At 53.0% G+C, this 22,715-nt stretch overlaps 1 protein-coding gene across 2 annotated transcripts in view; it reads right to left on the bottom strand.

Annotated features, from left to right (window-relative positions):
- Positions 1-4,144, bottom strand: part of ssbp4 (single stranded DNA binding protein 4) — a 166,540-nt gene extending 162,396 nt beyond the window's left edge. Inside the window, exons 1-4 of one of the 2 annotated variants that reach the window (XM_072482377.1) lie at positions 4,003-4,144; positions 3,196-3,268; positions 3,024-3,085; positions 1,791-1,875 (exon numbers count right to left, since the gene is read on the bottom strand). Coding sequence is in view for 1 of the 2 variants with exons in the window: in XM_072482376.1 (XP_072338477.1) it covers positions 1,791-1,875; positions 3,024-3,085; positions 3,196-3,268; positions 3,912-4,117 (426 nt within the window). In the remaining variant the exon portion in view is untranslated. Of the gene's footprint in view, positions 1-1,790; positions 1,876-3,023; positions 3,086-3,195; positions 3,269-3,911 lie in introns of both variants that reach the window. The other variant, XM_072482376.1, reaches the window with a different exon arrangement.
- Between the last annotated feature and the right edge of the window lie 18,571 nt (positions 4,145-22,715).

Below are 22,715 nucleotides of genomic sequence, written 5' to 3'. Positions count from 1 at the left end.
CACCCTGAATACACAGTGACTCTGTACAGTTACACAGTGAGTGATCCTCACCCTGAATAAACAGTGACTCTGTACAGTTACACAGTGAGTGACCCTCACCCTGAATAAACAGTGACTCTGTACAGTTACACAGTGAGTGAACCTCACCCTGAATAAACAGTGACTCTGTACAGTTACACAGTGAGTGATCCTCACCCTGAATAAACAGTGACTCTGTACAGTAACACAGTGAGTCACCCTTACCCTGAATAAACAGTGACTCAGTAGTTACACAGTGAGTGATCCTCATCCTGAATAAACAGTGACTCTGTACAGTTACACAGTGAGTGACCCTCACCCTGAATAAACAGTGACTCTGTGCCGTTACACAGTGAGTGACACTTTCCATGAATAAACAGTGACTCTGTACAGTTACATAGTGCGTGATCCTCACCCTGAATAAACAGTGACTCTGTACAGTTACACAGTGAGTGATCCTCACCCTGAATAAACAGTGACTCTGTACAGTTACACAGTGAGTGATCCTCACCCTGAATAAACAGTGACTCTGTACAGTTACACAGTGAGTGATCCTCACCCTGAATAAACAGTGACTCTGTACAGTTACACAGTGAGTGATCCTCACCCTGAATAAACAGTGACTCTGTACAGTTACACAGTGAGTGACCCTCACCCTGAATAAACAGTGACTCTGTGCCGTTACACAGTGAATGACACTTTCCATGAATAAACAGTGACTCTGTACAGTTACATAGTGCGTGATCCTCACCCTGAATAAACAGTGACTCTGTACAGTTACACAGTGAGTGATCCTCACCCTGAATAAACAGTGACTCTGTACAGTTACACAGTGAGTGATCCTCACCCTGAATAAACAGTGACTCTGTACAGTTACACAGTGAGTGATCCTCACCCTGAATAAACAGTGACTCTGTACAGTTACACAGTGAGTGATCCTCACCCTGAATAAACAGTGACTCTGTACAGTTACACAGTGAGTGATCCTCACCCTGAATAAACAGTGACTCTGTACAGTTACAGTGAGTGATCCTCACCCTGAATAAACAGTGACTCTGTACAGTTACACAGTGAGTGACCCTTACCCGGAATATACAGTGACTCTGTACAATTACACAGTGAGTGATCCTTACCCTGAATAAACAGTGACTCTGTACAGTTACACAGTGAGTGATCCTTACTCTGAATAAACAGTGACTCTGTACAGTTACAGTGAGTGATCCTCACCCTGAATAAACAGTGACTCTCTACAGTTACACAGAGAGTGATCCTCACCCTGAATAAACAGTGACTCTACAGTTACACAGTGAGTGACCTTTACCCTGAATAAACAGTGACTTGAGACACACCTCTCAATATAATTAAAACGTTGAGATTGTCAGAGTGTTAATGAGATCAGTTCCCAGGTACAACTGTCCTCGCCACAAGGTTTCACAGTGTGATCCCAACTCACGTCACTCTTGATCACCAAACTCTAAAAACTGGAGCAACATTGATCCTCTACAACCCAACCAGAATACCTGGGAAATGTGAAAACCAGGGTTCAGAATATTTCAATAACAGTCAACACAGGCACAATTGGATCTTGGTTAAAATCCATCCGTCCTTTGACAAGAATGGAATCCCAGTCTCTCTCACACACACAGTGACAGAGACCCGCAGAATCATAGACACAAACAGAGGCACAATCTCTCTCCTGCCAGAACGGATAAATGCCTCCAACAAGGCACAGAATCACTTTCTACAATGAATAAAATTTGCATAAAACTCACATAATCGTGAAAGGCCTTGGCTTCACTCGAGTGCTCACAGGTTTCTCGTCTGTCAGGAGCTGCACAGTACAGATCCCAAAAAACACTGGAAAGAGGAGACAGAGATTGTCATTAAACTCTCCGTCACCCTGCTTCTGAAATCAGATCGTCATTCATTTGTAAATATCGGCCAACAGGTAAACAGCCACACATCCATTGTGACAATACAAAACCTAATATTCCACAGCTTTCAAAGTACAAGTTCCACAGAGCAGCATGGGGGGGGGGGGGGGAGGATTTCAGGGGACACAGATTTCAGGGGATTGGTAAAAGACCCACGAGGGGGAGGTGAGGGGACCACAGGGAGTTGTGACCTGGCAGGCGCTGCGAGGAAGGGCAGTGGGGGACAGATTCAATAGGAACTTTCAAAATAGAATTCGCGCAGAGAATTAGGCAATAATGCTGCATAGGAAGCCATTCGGCCCATCGTCCACTCCTCCAGCTCTCTCCCCAAAGCCCTGCAAACTTTTCACCTTTCGAGCATTGATCCAATTTATTGACTCGAAATGGAATTTGCCGAGCCAATGGGGAAAAAGAGCTGCGGCAGCTTTCTTGAACTGGATGGCTTCCACTGCTTTGTCCACTGCAACTGTACACAACTGATACTATTGCCATCCCTGCAGTCGAGATGGGGGTGAGTCTCGGCAGGGATGGGGGTGGTGGGAGGGGAGGGGGTATTACTGATTTTGTTCTTCACCCAATGGGACACTTGCAGATACTTGCCAGCAGGGATTGGGAACTGGAACTGCCTGGCTGAATTTCACCCTTGTCTAACTCTTGGACCAATGAACGTGTGTGTGTGTGTGTGTGTGTTGGGGGGGGGGGGGGGGGGGGCGGTCAGATCAACAGGATGGAGTCTGGGGCCATTTGTGAATATTCACACTACAAGACCACTCCATTTGTGAATCTTCACACAGCACCAGACCACCCCATTCCACAACCAATGTCTGCAGATGCCCAGTGTTTTCAAAATCCCTTTAAGAACCCAATCAATCCAAATAAGTTTGAGAAGGGACAGAACGAGAGAGAGAGAGAGAGAAAGAAGCTGCTATAAACAGCGAGGATGCAGAGAGGTGTGGAGCTCCCCTCACCATCTGGAATCACATTTCCTTTGTTTGAGGAGCTGGTCTGCTGGAGAACATCAACATTTTAAAATAAAAGTATGCAAGACAAGAAGAGCAAGGAGAAACTTACCACCACCAGGAATGCAGGAATCCGGGCGGTTCTCCCAAAGTGATATTCTTCTCCCAACGGATCTGAAAAATCAGGAAAGGGATCAGGAGGCAAAGGAGAAATTTTAAAAAGCCAGGTTTTCAACACTGGGAACTTTAAAAGCACACGGGGCGGGGGAGCGAGAGACTCTTACCTCGGACAAGAAAGTCTGTGCAGATTTCTGAGCTCCCACATGGAGCAAGTATTCGTAAACATACAGCGCTAACCTACACAGAGAGAAATGACAAACACGGGGACAAGAAGTAAACGAGGGAAAACTTTTATTTTTGCTCTTCTGCAATAAACACTTTTACTCATCTTACAATTAAACGCCGTAGAGAGACAGGCTGAAAATACGCACACGCACACACACAAAACAGGGCAAATATATACATATGGGAACAAAACATGCCCCAGACTAGAGGGAGGTTTCCCCCAAACTATTTCCCGGCCGGGGAGACAAGGGTGTGAAATTGACAATGAAATTAAACCGAATTAGGGTGCCTTTTATTTTACCCGCACCCAGATAAAATGTAATGTTCATAATTTAAACTTGTAAAATCGCAGGAAACAAGATCACACTTTGGAAATAGGGCTCAAGGTTTCTTGCTCGTCTTACGATTATTTTCGATACCAAACATTTAAAAAAAAATATATATATATAGATAAATAAATGCCAGAAAAAATTAACAAAAAGTTTACAGGAAAAGCTACATTCCGTTCAGCATCCCCCTACCCAGAACCCAGCAAATACAGCAGCTTACACACACGCACACACAAAAATGCCTGCTCCCGCACAACCCTTTTAATTCTTGCAAAAGCCACAAAATGTTCCTTATCTTCCACCTCCTGTCTCCCGCTGCCACTTACTTTTCCCTTGCCTGACCGTCCGAGGGAACCGTACATCCTTTCCCCTTGTTGTACATAGCGCCTGTCTGCCTCTTAAAGCTGAAACACACACCTGTCAAAGCAACCAGCCACTCGCCATCTCCATAGCTACATCTGAGTAAAGCTCCCAGACCATTGGGCACCAACCAGCCACATTTTCCGAAGGGGAACTTGAAACCGACTCGCATTGCTCCCCCTCGCTCTGTGTGTGTATCATTTTTTTGGGGGGGGAGATTTCTTTTTTTTTTAAATGGATTGCAGGCTCCCTCTGCCGGGGGGGGAAACACACGGCGGTTTCTTTTTTTTTTAAAAAGGGACTTTTGCCTTTCCCTAGCGCCTTGTGCTTTTTGAAGCAATGTAGCAGACGCAGCAGCCAAGTGGACACAGCAAGATCCCAGTGCACAGCAAGACGAAGAATGACTTCGATGCTGTTGATGGTGGGATACATATTGATCCAGACAGGAGGGGAGAACTCCTCTGCTATCTTCCTTAAAGTAGCAGCCATGGGATTGTTCAGAAAGAAGAACAGAACATGCTGGACAATCTCAGCAGGTCTGACGGCATCTGTGGAGAGAGAAGGAAGCTGACGTTTCGAGGCTTGATCACTCGGGCGGCAACGTGGCGCAGTGGTTAGTACTGCTGGCTCACGGCGGCGAGGACCCAGGTTCAATCCCAGCTCTGGGTCACTGTCCGTGTGGAGTTTGCACATTCTCCCCATGTTTGCGTGGGTTTCACCCTCACAGCCCAAAGATGTGCAGGGTAGGTGGATTGACCACGCTAAATTTCCCTCAATTGGAAAAAAAGAATTGGGTACTCTAAATTTTTATTTTAAGAAAAGAGCCTGGATGACTCTTTGTCAATATTTGGGATTATTCATGTCCACCTGAGAGGGAGGACAGGGTACGAATTTAACATGCACCTGAAGGGCAGCACCTCCGACAGGGCAGCACTCCCTCAGTGCTGCACCAACTGGGATGTCCACCTGGACGGCTTACTCAAATTTCTTAAGTGAGACTTGAACCGGCAAACTTCTGACTCCAAATCAAAAATGCTCCCTTTTGGTGACAGTTAACCCTCTTGTCAGGTGGGGATCATCTCACAAAGTGGGGGTGGGGACCCAGCCATTGAGGGGGGGTCCCAGCCATTGAGGGGGTGTCCCAGCCATTGAGGGGGGGGGGGAGAACCCAGCCATTGAGGGGGGGGGGGGGGGACCCAGCCATTGAGCGTGGTTAGATTGTCTGCTTTAGGTTCAGTAAAGGCAGCACTTTTTCCCCATCTTGGACTCTGGCAACCAATGGGTTCAGATCCCACTCCAGTGACCCCGCAACCCAAGCTGACCATTTCATGGTCAGTGTTATCACCGTCGCAAGGTAGGGGAAAGGGCGAGAGCCAATTTGCACTCAGTAAGATCCCACCAGCAGTAACACAATACAACAACAACTTGTATTCGGATGGCTCCTTTACTGTAGTTAGATGTCCCAGGGTGTTTCTCAGGGGCAAACAACATGTGTGAGCAGGAAATCAAAAATGTGGTCAAAAAGGTCACTTTTAAGAATCATCTTAAAGGCACAATGAGGTGAAAGGCGGGGAGAGGCGGAGACGTAACTGAGGAAATTCAGTTTTAGGATGGGAATTCTTAAAATTGCGGCACTGCCAGACCAGGAGCCTATGTGGGCCAGCGAGAATGGGGTGGGGGGGAGGTGGCGGTTATGGGCAACAGAGTTTGACGCGAGGTCAAAGTTCCTAATTTATGTAGGGTGAAAACATATGTGTTGCTGTTGCCAGATAAATATTGACGAGGGTATTGGCTAGAACTCCCCCACTCTTCAAAATAGTGGCTATGGGATTTTGTACAACCATCTGAGGTTTCAGATCATCTGAAAGGTTGTACCCACAAAAGTGCAGCACTCTCTCACTACTGCACTGCAAGTGGCAGCCCAGGTTATATGTTCAAATCCCAGGCAGGCATCATTAACTCACACTCCCTGATAGAGAAATTAAAATGCTACCAACTGAGTCACTGTGTTGTCCAGTGTTAGACAGTGACAGACCCGTCCCCACCAGTACTGTACCCCAGTTATACAGTGACAGACCTGTCCCCACCAGTACTGTACCCCAGTGTTATACAGTGACAGACCCATCCCCACCAGTACTGTACCCCAGTTATACAGTGACAGACCTGTCCCCACCAGTACTGTACCCCAGTGTTATACAGTGACAGACCCGCCCCCACCAGTACTGTACCCCAGTTATACAGTGACAGACCTGTCCCCACCAGTACTGTACCCCAGTGTTATACAGTGACAGACCCGTCCCCACCAGTACTGTACCCCAGTTATACAGTGACAGACCCGTCCCCACCAGTACTGTACCCCAGTGTTATACAGTCACAGACCCATCCCCACCAGTACTGTACCCCAGTGTTATACAGTCACAGACCCGTCCCCACCAGTACTGTACCCCAGTGTTATACAGTCACAGACCCGTCCCCACCAGTACTGTACCCCAGTGTAATACAGTGACAGACCCGTCCTCACCAGTACTGTACCCCAGTGTTATACAGTGACAGACCCAGCCCCACCAGTGCTATACCCCAGTGATATACAGTGACAGACCCGTCCCCACCAGTACTGTACCCCAGTGTTATACAGTCACAGACCCGTCCCCACTAGTACTGTACCCCAGTTTTATACAGTCACAGACCCGTCCTCACCTCTACTGTACCCCAGTTATACAGTGACAGACCTGTCCCTACCAGTACTGTACCCCAGTGTTATACAGTGACAGACCCATCCCCATCAGTACTGTACCCCAGTGTTATACAGTGACAGACCCGTCCCCACCAGTACTGTACTCCAGTGTTATACAGTGACAGACCCATCCCCACCAGTACTGTACCCCAGTGTTATACAGTGACAGACCTGTCCCACCAGTACTGTACTCCAGTGTTATACAGTAACAGACCCGTCCCCACCAGTACTGTACTCCAGTGTTATACAGTGACAGACCCATCCCCACCAGTACTGTACCCCAGTGTTATACAGTGACAGACCCGTCCCACCAGTACTGTACTCCAGTGTTATACAGTGACAGACCCGTCCCCACCAGTACTGTACCCCAGTGTTATACAGTGACAGACCCGTCCCCGCCATTACTGTACTCCAGTGTTATACAGTGACAGACCCGTCCCCTCCAGTACTGTACCCCAGTGTTATACAGTGACAGACCCGTCCCCACCAGTACTGTACCCCAGTGTTATACAGTGACAGACCCGTCCCCACCAGTACTGTACCCCAGTGTTATACTGTGACAGACCCGTCCCCACCAGTACTGTACCCCAGTGTTATACAGTGACAGACCCGTCCCCACCAGTACTGTACCCCAGTGTTATACAGTCACAGACCCGTCCCCACCAGTACTGTACCCCAGTGTTATACAGTGACAGACCCGTCCCCACCAGTACTGTACCCCAGTGTTATACAGTCACAGACCCATCCCCACCAGCACTGTACCCCAGTGTTATACAGTCACAGACCCGTCCCCACCAGTACTGTACCCCAGTGTTATACAGTGACAGACCCGTCCCCACCAGTACTGTACCCCAGTGTTATACAGTGACAGACCCATCCCCACCAGTGCTGTACCCCAGTGTTATACAGTGACAGACCCATCCCCACCAGTACTGTACCCCAGTTATACAGTGACAGACCCATCCCCACCAGTACTGTACCCCAGTGTTATACAGTGACAGACCCGTCCCCACCAGTACTGTACCCCAGTGTTATACAGTCACAGACCCGTCCCCATCAGTACTGTACCCCAGTTATACAGTGACAGACCCGTCCCCACCAGTACTGTACCCCAGTGTTATACAGTGACAGGCCCGTCCCCACCAGTACTGTACCCCAGTGTTATACAGTGACAGACCCATCCCCACCAGTACTGTACCCCAGTGTTATACAGTGACAGACTTGTCCCTACCAGTACTGTACCCCAGTGTTATACAGTGACAGACCCGTCCCCACCAATTCTGTACCCCACTTATACAGTGACAGACCCGTCCCCACCAGTACTGTACCCCGGTGTTATACAGTGACAGACCCATCCCCACCAGTACTGTACCCCAGTGTTATACAGTGACAGACCCGTCCCCACCAGTACTGTACCCCAGTTATACAATGACAGATCCGTCCCCACCAGTACTGTACCCCAGTGTTATAGAATGACAGACCCATCCCCACCAGTACTGTACCCCAGTGTTATACAGTCACAGACCCATCCCCACCAGAACTGTACCCCAGTATTACAGAGACAGACCTGTCCCCACCAGTACTGTACCCCAGTGTTATACAGTGACAGACCCGTCCCCACCAGAACTGTACCCCAGTATTACAGAGACAGACCCATCCCCACCAGTACTGTACCCCAGTGTTATACAGTCACAGACCCGTCCCCACCAGTACTGTACCCCAGTGTTATACAGTCACAGACCCGTCTCCACCAGTACTGTACCCCAGTGTAATACAGTGACAGACCCGTCCCCACCAGTACTGTACCCCAGTGTTATACAGTGACAGACCCATCCCCACCAGTGCTATACCCCAGTGATATACAGTGACAGACCCGTCCCCACCAGTACTGTACCCCAGTGTTATACAGTCACAGACCCGTCCCCACTAGTACTGTACCCCAGTTTTATACAGTCACAGACCCGTCCTCACCTCTACTGTACCCCAGTTATACAGTGACAGACCTGTCCCTACCAGTACTGTACCCCAGTGTTATACAGTGACAGACCCATCCCCACCAGTACTGTACTCCAGTGTTATACAGTGACAGACCCATCCCCACCAGTACTGTACCCCAGTGTTATACAGTGAGAGACCTGTCCCACCAGTACTGTACTCCAGTGTTATACAGTAACAGACCGGTCCCCACCAGTACTGTACTCCAGTGTTATACAGTGACAGACCCATCCCCACCAGTACTGTACCCCAGTGTTATACAGTGACAGACCCGTCCCACCGGTACTGTACTCCAGTGTTATACAGTGACAGACCCGTCCCCACCAGTACTGTACCCCAGTGTTATACAGTGACAGACCCGTCCCCGCCATTACTGTACTCCAGTGTTATACAGTGACAGACCCGTCCTCTCCAGTACTGTACCCCAGTGTTATACAGTGACAGACCCGTCCCCACCAGTACTGTACCCCAGTGTTATACAGTGACAGACCCGTCCCCACCAGTACTGTACCCCAGTGTTATACTGTGACAGACCCGTCCCCACCAGTACTGTACCCCAGTGTTATACAGTGACAGACCCGTCCCCACCAGTACTGTACCCCAGTGTTATACAGTCACAGACCCGTCCCCACCAGTACTGTACCCCAGTGTTATACAGTGACAGACCCGTCCCCACCAGTACTGTACCCCAGTGTTATACAGGGACAGACCTGTCCCCACCAGTACTGTACCTCAGTGTTATACAGTGACAGACCCGTCCCCACCAGTACTGTACTCCAGTGTTATCCAGTGACAGACACGTCCCTCTCAATACTGTACCCCAGTGTTATACAGTGACAGACCCGTCCCCACCAGTACTGTACCGCAGTGTTATACAGTGACAGACCCGTCCCCACCAGTACTGTACCCCAGTGTTCAACAGTGACAGGCCTGTCCCCACCAGTACTGTACCCCAGTGTTATACAGTGACAGACCTGTCCCCACCAGTACTGTACCCCAGTGTTATACAGTGACAGACCCGTCCCCACCAGTACTGTACCGCAGTGTTATACAGTGACAGACCCGTCCCCACCAGTACTATACTCCAGTGTTATCCAGTGACAGACCCGTCCCTCTCAATACTGTACCCCAGTGTTATACAGTGACAGACCCGTCCCCACCAGTACTGTACCGCAGTGTTATACAGTGACAGACCCGTCCCCACCACCAGTACTGTACCCCAGTGTTCAACAGTGACAGGCCTGTCCCCACCAGTACTGTACCCCAGTGTTATACAGTGACAGACCTGTCCCCACCAGTACTGTACCCCAGTGTTATACAGTGACAGACCCGTCCCCACCAGTACTGTACCCCAGTGTTCAACAGAGACAGGCCTGTCCCCACCAGTACTGTACCCCAGTGTTATACAGTGACAGACCCGTCCCCACCAATACTATACCCCAGAGACTTACAGCTAATACCGTCAATCAGAAATTTTGACTCTTCAGCTCGGAATGGGAGCGCAAAGTGAGATAAATGAAGAGATTTACTGGAAAGATAAGAACAGGAGTAAAGGGAGAGATTAGAAGGTCCAGCTGCACACAGAGTGATTAATTTGAGAAACAGTTATAGCATCAAGGCCGTCTCCATTGTCAGCTCAGGGGTCGAAACAAATGTAGACGGGTCTGCCGGGGCAAGCTTTGAAGGAAGGAGCATCATTCTATCACTCGAGGGAGCCCAACCATTGATGAATAAGCCAAGCACCACTCAAGTTAATTAGGCAGTAACGAGGGAAAAAACAAGACCGTCAGAAATTATGAGGGTGAGTGTGAGGGTGAGTGTGAGGGTGGGGGTCAATGTTGGTGTGTGCGTGTGAGGGTGGGGGTAAATGTGGGTGTGTGTGGGGATGTATGTGAGGGTGGGTGTGAGGGTAGGGGTCAATGTGGGGGGGTTGTGAGGGTGGGGGTCAATGTGGGTATGTGTGGGGGTATATGTGAGGGTGGGGGTGATGGTAGAATTGGTTGTGAGGGTGGCGTAAAGGGTACGGATCAGGGCATGGGTGGGTGTGAGGGTGGGGGAGAGTTTTAGACTAGGGTTGGGGTATGAGGGTGAGGATGAGAACGAGGGTGGGTGTGAGGGTGCGATTGGGGAGTGAGGATGAGGCTGAGGGGGGGTGAGGGTGGGGGTGAGGGTGAGGGGGGTGTGAGAGGGGTGAGGATGAGGGCGAGAGTGAGTAGTGAAGGTGCGATTGGGGTGTGAGGATGAGGGTGAGGGGGGTGTGAGGGTGGGGTTGTGATTTGAGGATGAGGGTGGGTGTGAGGGTGGAGTTGGGGCGAGGATGAGGGCGAGGGTGTGTGTGAGGGTGGAGTTGGGGGTGAGGGTGAGGTTGGGTGTGAGGGTGGGGTGGGGGGGCGAGGGAGGGTGTGAGGGTGGGTGTGAGGGTGAGGATGAGGGCGAGGGAGGGTGTGAGGGTGAGGTTGGGGGGGCGAGGATGAGGTGAGGGTGGGTGTGAGAGTTGGGTTGGGGGGGCAAAGATGAGGGCGAGGGTGGGTGTGAGCGTGAGGGTGAGGATGATGCACGATCAATGACCACTAAAGCGAGGTTGTAGTACAACTGAAGGCTTTAATAAGCTAGATGTTTCCCCAGCAGCTCTGGTACAGAAAGAAGGCTGCTGGGGTGGCACGGGCTCTTATACCCTGCCTTGCAGGGCGGAGCTACCATACAGCTTAACCAATAGGAAACATACAATATCTACCAATGGTGTTCCAGCATTACCAGGTACCGTAATGCCTCTACACAGACTACCACATCCACTCCTGTTAAAAAAAAGAGTCCGGCGGGGGTGGTGGCTTGACATTACAACATGGTAATGTGGTAAAAATTATAGTTATTTAAAAAAAAAAAATTTAGAGTACCCAATTCATTTTTTTTTCCAATTAAGGGGCAATTTAGCGTGGCCAATCCACCTAGCCTGCACATATTTGGGTTGTGGGGACAAGACCCACGCAAACACGGGGAGAATGTGCAAACTCCATACGGACAGTGACCAAAATTATAGTTATGGAGGTACCGTAATACCTTCATACAGCGTTTTGTCTTATTGTCGTAACTATTTACAGATTCACAATTAACAATATACACTTTTAAAATGAAGCAATCAGTCGATCGGGGGCCCTGGTCGTCCTCTGTGATCGTCGAAGCTCTGGTGGTGACGCCGGTGGAGGCTCGGGAGTCTGTGGCTCCGGGAGCGTGGCCGCGATCTCTGTGGCAGCTTCTTTCTTTGAGAAATATTTTTATTCAAATTTTTACATATTTTCAACAAACGCCCCCCCCGCTTACAGAAAAAAGAAAAACAAAAAACACATAAATAAACATCTTACAACTACATCACGAATTCACCCAATATACAAACCCCCCATTAAGCAATAATAAACACAGTAGAAAACACAAAGTACACCCCCTCCCCTCTCCCCCCCCCCCCCCCCACCCCCTCTGGGTTCCTGCTGCTGTTGACCACCTCCTAACGCCCCGCTAGAAAGTCTAGGAACGGTTGCCACCGCCTGAAGAACCCTTGCACAGACCCTCTCAAGGCAAATTTTACCCTCTCCAATTTAATAAACCCGCCATGTCGCTGATCCAGGCTTCCACGCTCGGGGGCCTCACATCCTTCCACTGTAACAGAATCCTCCGCCGGGCTACCAGGGACGCAAAGGCCAGAATACCGGCCTCTTTCGCCTCCTGCACTCCCGGCTCGTCCGGTACCCCAAATATCGCTAACCCCCAGCTCGGCTTAACCTGGGTGTTCACCACCTTAGACATCGTCCTCGCAATACCCTCCAGAACCCATCCAGCGCCGGGCACGCCCAGAACATGTGGGTGTGATTTGCTGGGCTCCCCGAGCACCTCCCACACCTGTCTTCCACCCTAAAGAACCTGCTCAGCCTCGCCCCTGTCATATGCGCTCTGTGAAGAACCTTAAATTGTATCAGGCTAAGCCTGGCGCAAGAGGAGGAAGAATTAACCTTACCCAGGGCGTCCGCCCACGTACCCTCGTCTATGTCCTCCCCAAGCTCCTCCTCCCATTTACCCTTTAGCTCCTCCACCAAGGTCTCCTCCTCCTGCATCTCCTGGTAGATCGCCGAGACCCTGCCCTCTCCAACCCACACCCCCGAGAGCACCCTATCCTGGATCCTGAGTGGTGGAAGCAGCGGGAACTCCCTCACCTGCCGTCTAACAAACGCCCTTACCTGCATGTACCTGAAGGCATTTCCAGGGGGAAGCCCGAATTTTTTGTCCAGCGCCCCAAAGCTCGCAAACATCCCATCCTTCTAATTCCTGCTCTGTGCCAGCCCAGGAACCCTCCATTCATTCTCCCCGTGACGAACCGATGGTTCTCCCAGATCGGGGACCAAATCGAAGCCTCTATCTCACCCCTGTGGCGCCTCCATTGCCCCCAAATGTTCAAAGTCGCCGCCACCACCGGACTCGTGGTGTACCTAGTCGGCGACAGCGGTGCCGTCACCAGCGCTCCCAGACTCGTGCCCACACAGGACGCCATCTCCAGCCTCTCACACGCCGCCCCCTCCCCCTATTACCCACATATGTATCATCGCCACATTGGCAGCCCAGTAATACCCACACAGATTAGGTAACGCTAACCCTCCTCTGTCCCTACTCCGCTCCAGAAACACCCTTCTCACCCTCGGGGTCTTTTTAGCCCACACAAATCCCATGATGCTCCTACTGACCCACTTAAAAAAGGCCTGAGGGATCAGGATGGGGAGGCATTGGAATATAAAAAGGAACCTCGGGAGCACCGTCATCTTCACTGACTGTACCCTACCCACCAAGGAGAGTGGCAGCATATCCCACCTTTTAAACTCCTCCTCCATCTGCTCCACCAGCCTCGTCAAGTTGAGCTTGTGTAGGGCCCCCCAGCTCCTGGCCACCTGGATCCCCAGATACCGAAAACTCCTTTCCGCCCTCTTCAGTGGAAGCTCGTCTATCCCCCTTCCCTGGTCCCCTGGGTGTACCACGAAGAGCTCACTCTTCCCCACGTTGAGCTTATACCCGGAAAAGTCCCCAAACTCCCTGAGGATCCGCATCACCTCCGGCATCCCCCCCACTGGGTCCGCCACATACAGTAACAGGTCATCGGCATACAACGAAACCCGGTGTTCCTCCCCCCCCCCCGGACCAGCAGAGTTACCCCCACTCCACCCTATCGAAGGCCTTCTCCGCGTCCATCGCCGCCATTATCTCCGCCTCCCCCTCCACTGTAGGCATCATGATTACGTTAAGGAGCCTCCGCACATTGGTATTCAGCTGCCTTCCCTTAACAAAACCCGTCTGGTCCTCGTGAATCACCCCTGGGACACAGTCCTCAATTCTGGTAGCCAACACCTTCGCTAACAGCTTCGCGTCCACGTTGAGGAGAGAGATTGGCCGATACGACCCACACTGTAATGGGTCCTTGTCCCCCTTCAAGATCAGCGAGATCAGTGCCCTGGACATTGTCGGGGGTAGGCCCCCCCCCCTCCCTCGCCTCATTGAAAGTCCTCACTAATAGAGGGCCCAGCAGGTTCATGTACTTCCGGTAAAATTCCACCGGGAACCCATCTGGCCCCGGTGCCTTGCCCGCCTGCATCCTCCCCAGCCCCTTAGGCAGCTCCTCTAACCCTACACCGGTGCCCCAAGCCCAGCCACCTGCTCCTCCTACACCCTCGGGAACCTCAGTCGATCCAAAAATCGATGCATCCCCCCCCTCCTCCGTCGGGGGCTCAGACCTATACAGCCCCTCATAAAAGTCTCTAAATACCCCATTTATTCCCACCGCACTCCACACCATGTTCCCCCCTTTATCCCTAACTCCCCCAATCTCCCTCGCTGCCTCCCACTTCCGAAGCTGGTGTGCCAACATCCGGCTAGCCTTCTCCCCGTACTCATACACCGCCCCTTGCGCTTTCCTCCACTGCACCTCTGCCTTCTTGGTGGTCAACAGGTCGAACTCGGCCTGGAGGCTTCGTCGCTCCTTGAGTGGTCCCTCCTCGGGGACCTCTGCATATCTCCTATGCACCCTTAAAATCTCCCCCACCAATCTCCCCCTCTCTCTCCTCTCCTTCTCCTTGTGGGCCCGAGTGAAGATTAGCTCTCCCCTAATCACCGCCTTCAGCGCCTCCCAGACCACCCCCACCTGCACCTCCCCATTATCGTTAGCCTCTAGATAGCTTTCAATGCACCCCTGGATCCGCCCGCTCACCTCCTCATCCGCCAGCAAGCCCACATCCAGGTGCCACAGAGGGCGCTGGTCCCTCTCCTGCCCTAGCTCCAGCTCCACCCAATGCGGGGCATGGTCTGAGATGGCTATGGCCGAATACTCCGTGTCCTCCACCCTCGGGATTAGTGCCCTGCTCATAACAAAGAAGTCTATCTGGGAGTAGGTTTTATGGACGTGGGGAAAAAAAGAAAATTCCCTGGCCCCCGGCCTGACAAACCGCCATGGATCCACTCCTTCCATCTGGTCCATAAACCCCCTCAGCACCTTGGCCGCCGCCGGCCTCTTACCCGTCCTGGACCTGGAGCGGCCCAATGCTGGATCCAGTACCGTGTTGAAGTCCCCCCCCCTTATCAAGCTCCCTGCCTCCAGGTCCGGAATCCGGCCCAACATGCGCCGCATAAATCCGGCATCATCCCAATTTGGGGCATATCATTCATTAATACCACCCGCACCCCCTGCAGCTTACCACTCACCATCACATACCTACCTCCATTGTCTGCCACGATGTTCAGCGCCTCAAACAACACCCGCTTCCCCACCAAAATCGCCACCCCTCAATTCTTTGCGTCCAACCCCGAGTGGAAAACCTGCGCTACCCACCCCTTTCTCAGCCTGACCTGATCTGCCACCCTCAAATGCGTCTCCTGGAGCATAGCCACATCTGCCTTCAGCCCCTTCAGGTGCGCGAACACACAGGCTCTCTTGACCGGCCCGTTCAGGCCTCTCACATTCCAAATTATCAGCCGGATCAGGGGGCTTCCCGCAGCCACCCCCCCTGCCGATTAGCCATCCCCTTTTCTAGGCCAGCCACGTGCCCGCGCTTCCCGCACTCTCCATTCCCCCCAGCGGCAGACCCCCGCCCCGACTTTCTCTCCGAGCTCCAGCTCCCATTTGGCCAATGCAGCAGCAACCCAGTTCCCCCCCCCACCCCAAGATAGGCCCCCCCCTAGCGACGTTGCTCCCCCATAGCACTCCCGTACGTCAGCTGACTCCTGCTGACCCTGGCCACTCCCGCCACTCCATCGACCCCCCAGTGTGGTAGTCTCCCCCCCCCCTGTCCATCAGCGGGCGCTCCTCTCCAACACCGCCCTTCCCCCCGGCCCTGCCCCCTTCCTACCCTAGTGCTTTCCATCACACCGGCCCCGCCTCTCTGGCGCATCTCCCTTATGCGGCCTAATCCCAGCTCCCCCACCTCCGACCTCCCATCACCCCTTCACCCAATGGGGCCCTGTCCTTCCAACCACCGACGCCCACACTCTCACAAAACCCACCCTTCGAACCACTTCACCCTACCCCACCCAGCACCCAAGGAAACAATACAGAACAGAACAGAACATCCCCCAAAGCACAGTAACCACAGTAGCCCCCCCGCGACCTCCCCTCACAATCGACCCTCAGTCCGTGTCCAACCTTTCGGCCTGAATAAAGGTCCACGCCTCCTCCGGCATCTCAAAGTAATGGTGCCGGTCCTTAAACGTGACCCACAGTCGCGCCGGCTGCAGCATCCTGAATTTCACCCCCTTCAGATGCCTTAGCCCGATTGTACCCGGCCCTCTTCTTGGCCACCTCCGCGCTCCAGTCCTGGCATATACGGACCTCTGCATTCTCCCACCTGCTGCTCCGCTCCTTTTTTACCCATCTTAGGACACACTCCCTATCCACCAAGCGGTGGAACCGCACCAATATCGCCCGCTGCGGCTCGTTAGACTTGGGCCTCTTCACCAGGACTCGGTGGGCCCCATCCAGCTCCAGGGGCCTCGGGAAGGCACCCGCGCCCATCAATGTGTTCAGCATCATGACCACATATGCTCCAGCATCCGACCCCTCCAACTCCTCCGGGAGACCCAGAATCCGCAGATTCTTCCTCCTCGACCGATTCTCCATGTCCTCGAACTTCTCCTGCCATTTCTTGGGCAGCGCCTCGTGTGCCTCCACCTTCATCGCCAGGCCCAATATCTCGTCCTCATTCTCCGAAGCCTTCTGCCGCACCTCCCGGATCGCCGCCCCTTGGGCCTTCTGGGTCTCGACCAGCTTGTCGACCAAAGCCTTCATCAGCTCCAGCAGCTCTGCTTTCAATTCCATGAAGCAGCGCTTGAGAAACTCCTGCTGCTCTTGCGACCACTGCGCCCACGCTGTCTGGTCTCCACCTGCCGCCATCTTGGCTTTCCTCCCTCGCACTTTTCGCTGCAGCAGAATTACCTTTTTCACCGCTCCACTCCTGGTCCAATCCATACAGTGCCGGGGAAATCGTACTGTCACCTTCCCACACTGGGAGCTGTCGAACAAATGCCGCTAGGGCCCCTAAAAAGAGCCCAAAAGTCCGTTTCTGGCGGGAGCTGACGAACATGCGACTTAGCTCCGCATAGCCACAACCGGAAGTCCTGTGGCAGCTTCAACACCCCTAGGCGCTGGTGGGGAAGCCGGTTGACCTGGGAAGGGAGCGTCTGCGGGGTGCGCCAGTGGGAGAGAGGGTGGGACTGGTGGCTGGGGTGTGTGTGGGGATCCGGCGGGCGCCAGGTCTCGTAGGGAGATCGTATCTTGCCGGCCGTCGGGGTACGCCACGTAGGCGAACTGGAGGATAGCGTGGAGAAGATGGACCCTCTCGACCAACGGGTCCGGCTTGTGCGCCCGCACGTGTTTGTGGAGCAGGATGGGTCTGGGAGCTGCCAGCCAGGTCGGGAGCAAGGTCCCAGAGGAGGACTTCCTGGGAAGACAAGGAGACGTTCGTGAGGTGTTTGGTTGGTCGTGGTACACAGCAGTGACCGGATGGAGTGGAGGGCATCCGGGAGGACTTCCTGCCAGTGGGAGACTGGGAGATTCCTGGACCATAGGGCCAGTAGGACAGTCTTCCAGACCGTTCCGTTCTCCCTCTCTACCTGACCGTTACCCCGGGGGATGTAACTGGTCGTCCTGCTCGAGGCGATGCCCTTGCTGAGCAGGAATTGACGCAGTTCGTCGCTCATAAAGGAGGACCCCCTATCACTGTGTATGTAAGCGGGGAACCCGAACAGCGTAAAGATGCTATGGAGGGCCTTGATGACGGTGGTTGCGGTCATGTCGGGGCAGGGGATGGCGAATGGGAACCGGGAGTACTCGTCAATCACGTTCAGGAAGTACGTGTTGTGGTCGGTGGAGGGGAAGGGGCCTTTGAAGTCATAGACATAGAAGTTATAGTGCAGAAGGAGGCCATTCGACCCATCGAGTCCGCACTGGCTCTTGGAAAGAGCACCCTACCAAAGCCAACACCTCTACCCTATCCCCATAACCCAGTAACCCCACCCAACACTAAGGGCAATTTTGGACACTAAGGGCAATTTAGCATGGCCAATCCAACTAACCTGCACATCTTTGGACTGAGGCGTTCAAAGGGACGGGAAGCCTTTATCAGGTGCGCTTTCTCTGGCCGAGAGAAGTGCGGTTTGCACTCCGCACAGATTTGGCAATTCCTGGTGACTGTCCTGACCTTCTCGATGGAGTAGGGCAGATTGCGGGTCTTGATAAAGTGGAAGAAGCGAGTGACCCCCGGGTGGCAGAGGTCCTCGTGTTGGGCTCGGAGGCGGTCTACTTGTGCGTTGGCACATGTGCCGCAGGACAGGGCATCAGGAGGCTCGTTTAGCTTCCCGGAACGATACAAGATCTCATAGTTGTAGGTGGAGAGTTCGATCCTCCACCACAAGATCTTATTGTTTTTTATCTTGCCCCGCTGTGCATTATCGAACATGAAAGCAACCGACCATATTTGCGTGGGTTTCGCCCCCACAACCCAAAGATGTGCAGGCTAGGTGGATTGGCCGCGCTAAATTGCCCCTTAATTGGAAAAAATGAATTGGGTACTCTAAATGTATTTATTTTTTAAAAGAAAAAAAAAGGAACCGACATTTGGTCAGTGAGGAGAGTGAATCTCCTGCCGGCCAGGTAATGCCTCCAATGTCGCACAGCTTCTACTATGGCCTGGGCCTCCTTTTCCACTGAGGAGTGGCGGAATTCGGAAGCATGGAGGGTACGTGAGAAGAAGGCCACGGGTCTGCCCGCTTGGTTGAGGGTGACCGCCAGAGCTACGTCAGACGCGTCGATCTTGACCTGGAAGGGGAGTGACTCGTCGATGGCGTGCATCATATCCTTTGCAATGTCTGCTTTGATGTGGCTGAAGGCCTGGCGGGCCTCTATCGACAGGGGAAAAACTGTGGATTGGATCAGGGGACGCGCCTTGTCCGCATAGTTGGGGATCCACTGGGCATAGTAAGAGAAAAACCCTAGGCAGTGCTTCAGGGCCTTGGAGCAGTGAGGGAGGGGGAACTCCATAAGGGGGCGCATGCGTTCAGGGTCGGGTCCTATAACCCCATTTCGCACTACGTAGCCGAGGATGGCTAGGCGGTCGGTGCTAAACACGCATTTATCCTTGTTATATGTAAGGTTAAGGATCTTTGCGGTCTGGAGGAATTTTCGGAGGTTGGTGTCGTGGTCCTGCTGGTCGTGGCCGCAGATGGTGACATTTTCGAGATACGTGAATGTTGCCCGTAAACCGTACCGGTCAACCATTCGGTCCATCTCGCGCTGGAAGACCAAAACCCCCGTTAGTGACACCGAAGGGAACCCTTAAGAAGTGGTAGAGCCGCCCATCTGCCTCGAAGGCAGTGTACTTGCGGTCACTAGTGCGGATGGGGAGTTGGTGGTAGGCGGACTTAAGATCCACCGTGGAGAAGACCTTGTAACGCGCGATCGTGTTTACCAGGTCGGATATGCGGGGGAGAGGGTACGCGTCCAGCTGCGTAAACCTGTTGATGGTCTGACTGTGGTCGATGACCATCCTATGCTTCTTCCCGGTCTTTACCACCACTACTTGAGCTCTCCAGGGACTGTTGCTAGCTTCAATGACCCCTTCCCTCAGTAGCCTTTGGACCTCTGACCTAATAAAGATCTGATCCTGGGCACTGTACCGTCTGCTCCTGGTTGATGTGTTGGGTGCTCGGGATCCGTGGAACACATACAGGCCACCAACACTTAAAATAATACAACATGATTTTATTAAGTTAGAAACTGTTGAACATACGTTCACTGTGGGTTAACACGGTGTTAGATTAAATTAAAGACCTATGCCTATCCTAACCAGTCTATGCACTCAGCACATGGTGAGGATCTGTGCTGTAAGCTGTAAGCTCTGTCCTTGTAGGAGGCTGCATCCCGAATGAGCGGGAACTCTGATGCCCTCTGTCTTTATAGTGAGTGTGCTCTAACTGGTGATTGGCTGCGGTGTTGTGTGTGTTGATTGGTCTTGCTGTGTGTCCATCAGTGTGTGTGTCTGCACCATGATATGCTAGTGTATATTGTGACACTGGTGGCGACGGGTTTGCAGTCCGGGTTGAGGTTCGCAAACAGGGAAGGCGGATCGACCTTGAGGATCGCGAGGCTGCAGACAGTGAGAGGGGGTATAGGGCCGCCGAATTTGAAAGTTAGACTTTGGAGATTGCACTGGAAGTCTAACCCTAGGAGTGTGGCCGCGCAGAGGTGGGGAAGGACGTAGAGCCGGTAATTTTTAAACTCCCTTCCCTGGACCATGAGGTTTGCTGCACAAAACCCCTTTATCTCTACTGAGTGGGAACCGGAGGCCAGGGAGATTTTTTGATTAACGGGGTGGACGGGGAGAGAACAGCGCCTTACCGCGTCGGGGTGTATGAAGCTCTTCGTGCTCCCAGAGTCGATTAAGCAGGACGTCTCGTGCCCGTTGATTAGTACTGTTGTTGTAGCAGTTGAGAGTGTTCGAGGCCTGGACTGGTCCAGGGACATTGAGGCTAATCGCGGCAGCAGTTGAGTGTTCTCTTTGGGCGGTTTGTGGTCAGCCGAGCTGGGGTCCTGGGAGTCCATCCAAGATGGCGGCGCCCATTGGTCGCACATGGCTGGGGGTGCACAAAATGGCGGCGCCCATCCATCGCACGTGGCGTCCGCGGGACAAGATGGTGGCACCCAGGGGCCGCACGTGACCCTGGAGGAGGAAGATGGCGGCGCCCGCTGGCCGCATGGGGACCGTGGAGAGGGTTGTGGTGGCGGTCCGCATTCGCCACCGGAGAGCGCAGCGACCGCCTGGGCCTGGCATACCACCACAAAGTGGCCCTTTTTACCGCATCCCTTGCATGTGGATGCGCGAGCCGGACAGCGCTGCCGGGGGTGCTTGGCCTGCCCGCAAAAGTAGCAGCGGGGCCCCCTGGGGTTGCCAGGCTGCCTTGCAGCACAAACTTGTGGGGGGATGGGAGATGTCTCGGGGTCGGCCGCGGAGTGGTTCCACGCTGCCCAGGGGGCTGCCGCGCGGTCGGGGACATAAACGCGTGCGTTTCGGGAGGCCACATCCAGGGAGCCTGCAAGGGCCCGTGCCTCCTTGAGGCCTAGGGTGTCTTTCTCCAGCAATCGATGGCAGATTTGGGAGGACAGCATACCTGCAACGAAAGCGTCCCGGATCAAAAGTTCTGTGTGGTCACTCGCCGAAACTTGCGGGCAGCTGCAGTTTCTCCCCAACACCAGGAGCGCACGGTAGAATTCTTCCAGCGATTCCCCAGAGATTTGTCGCCTCGTTGCTAGCAGATGTCGGGCGAATTTACCGGCTGAATAGAATGTCCTTTTAGCAGCTCCATTGCTGCATCGAAGTCGTCCGCGTCCTCGATGAGGGTGTAAATTTCCGGGCTCACCCTTGAGTGCAGGACTTGCAATTTCTGTTCTCCTGTGGGTCTGTTTTTGGCCGTCTCGAGATATCCGTTAAAACACGCCAGCCAGTGCTTGAAGGTTGCTGCTGAGTTTGCCACGTGGGGGCTGAGTTGCAGACACTCCGGCTTGTTCGGAGCTCCATCCTTTTAAATCTAGCTTATTAAATTGATGCACGATCAATGACCACTAAAGCGAGGTTGTAGTCCAACTGAAGGCTTTAATAAGCTAGATGTTTCCCCCAGCAGCTCAGGTACAGAAAGGAGCCTGCTGGGGCAGCACAGGCTCTTATACTCCACCTTGCAGGGTGGAGCTACCAATAGGAAACATACAATATCTGCCAATGGTGTTCCAGCATTACCAGGTACCGTAATACCTCGACACAGACTACCACAGAGGATGAGGGCGAGGCAGGGTGTGAGGGGGAGGGGGAGGGAGGGTTAGGGATTGTGATTCGATGAGGATTTTACTGAGTTTAGAATTACGAATTGTGAAGCAACAAATCCCCTCGGCACATTTCACAATCTTCCAAATGCTCTTCAGCCAATAATGGACATTTTTGTTTAATATAAATTTAGAGTTTTTTCCAATTAAGGGACAATTTATCGAGGCCAATCCACCTACCCTGCACATCTTTGGGTTGTGGGGCTGAGACCCACACAGACAGAGAAAATGAGATGAGAAAATATCAGTCGTGATTAAATGGCGGAGCAGACTCGATGGGCCGAGTGGCCTAATTCTGCTCCCATGTCTCTGGTCTTATCCCGCACACTGCCCACACCCCATAAACCTCACACCCAACACTCCCTCATCCCCACCCCCCGCCCCACAACCCCGTATCCCCACCATACCCCCACACTGCCCACACCCCATAATCCTCTCACTCAACACCCCCTCGTCCCCACACCCCGCACCCCGTATCCCCTCACTCCCTCAAACATCCTCACATGCCACAACCTCACTTCCTCTCAAACCCCCCACATCCCTGACACTCACAACACATCTCACCTCCCCTCCACCCCCACACTTCACAATCCCCACAACCCTCACACCCTCAACAATCCACACACCGCAGACGCCCTCACACCACGCGCA

This window comes from Scyliorhinus torazame, chromosome 18 (genome assembly GCF_047496885.1).
Source record: "Scyliorhinus torazame isolate Kashiwa2021f chromosome 18, sScyTor2.1, whole genome shotgun sequence".
NCBI lineage: Eukaryota > Metazoa > Chordata > Chondrichthyes > Carcharhiniformes > Scyliorhinidae > Scyliorhinus > Scyliorhinus torazame.
Note: the sequence above shows the minus strand (reverse complement) of the source record. Positions and strands in the feature narration are given on the sequence as shown.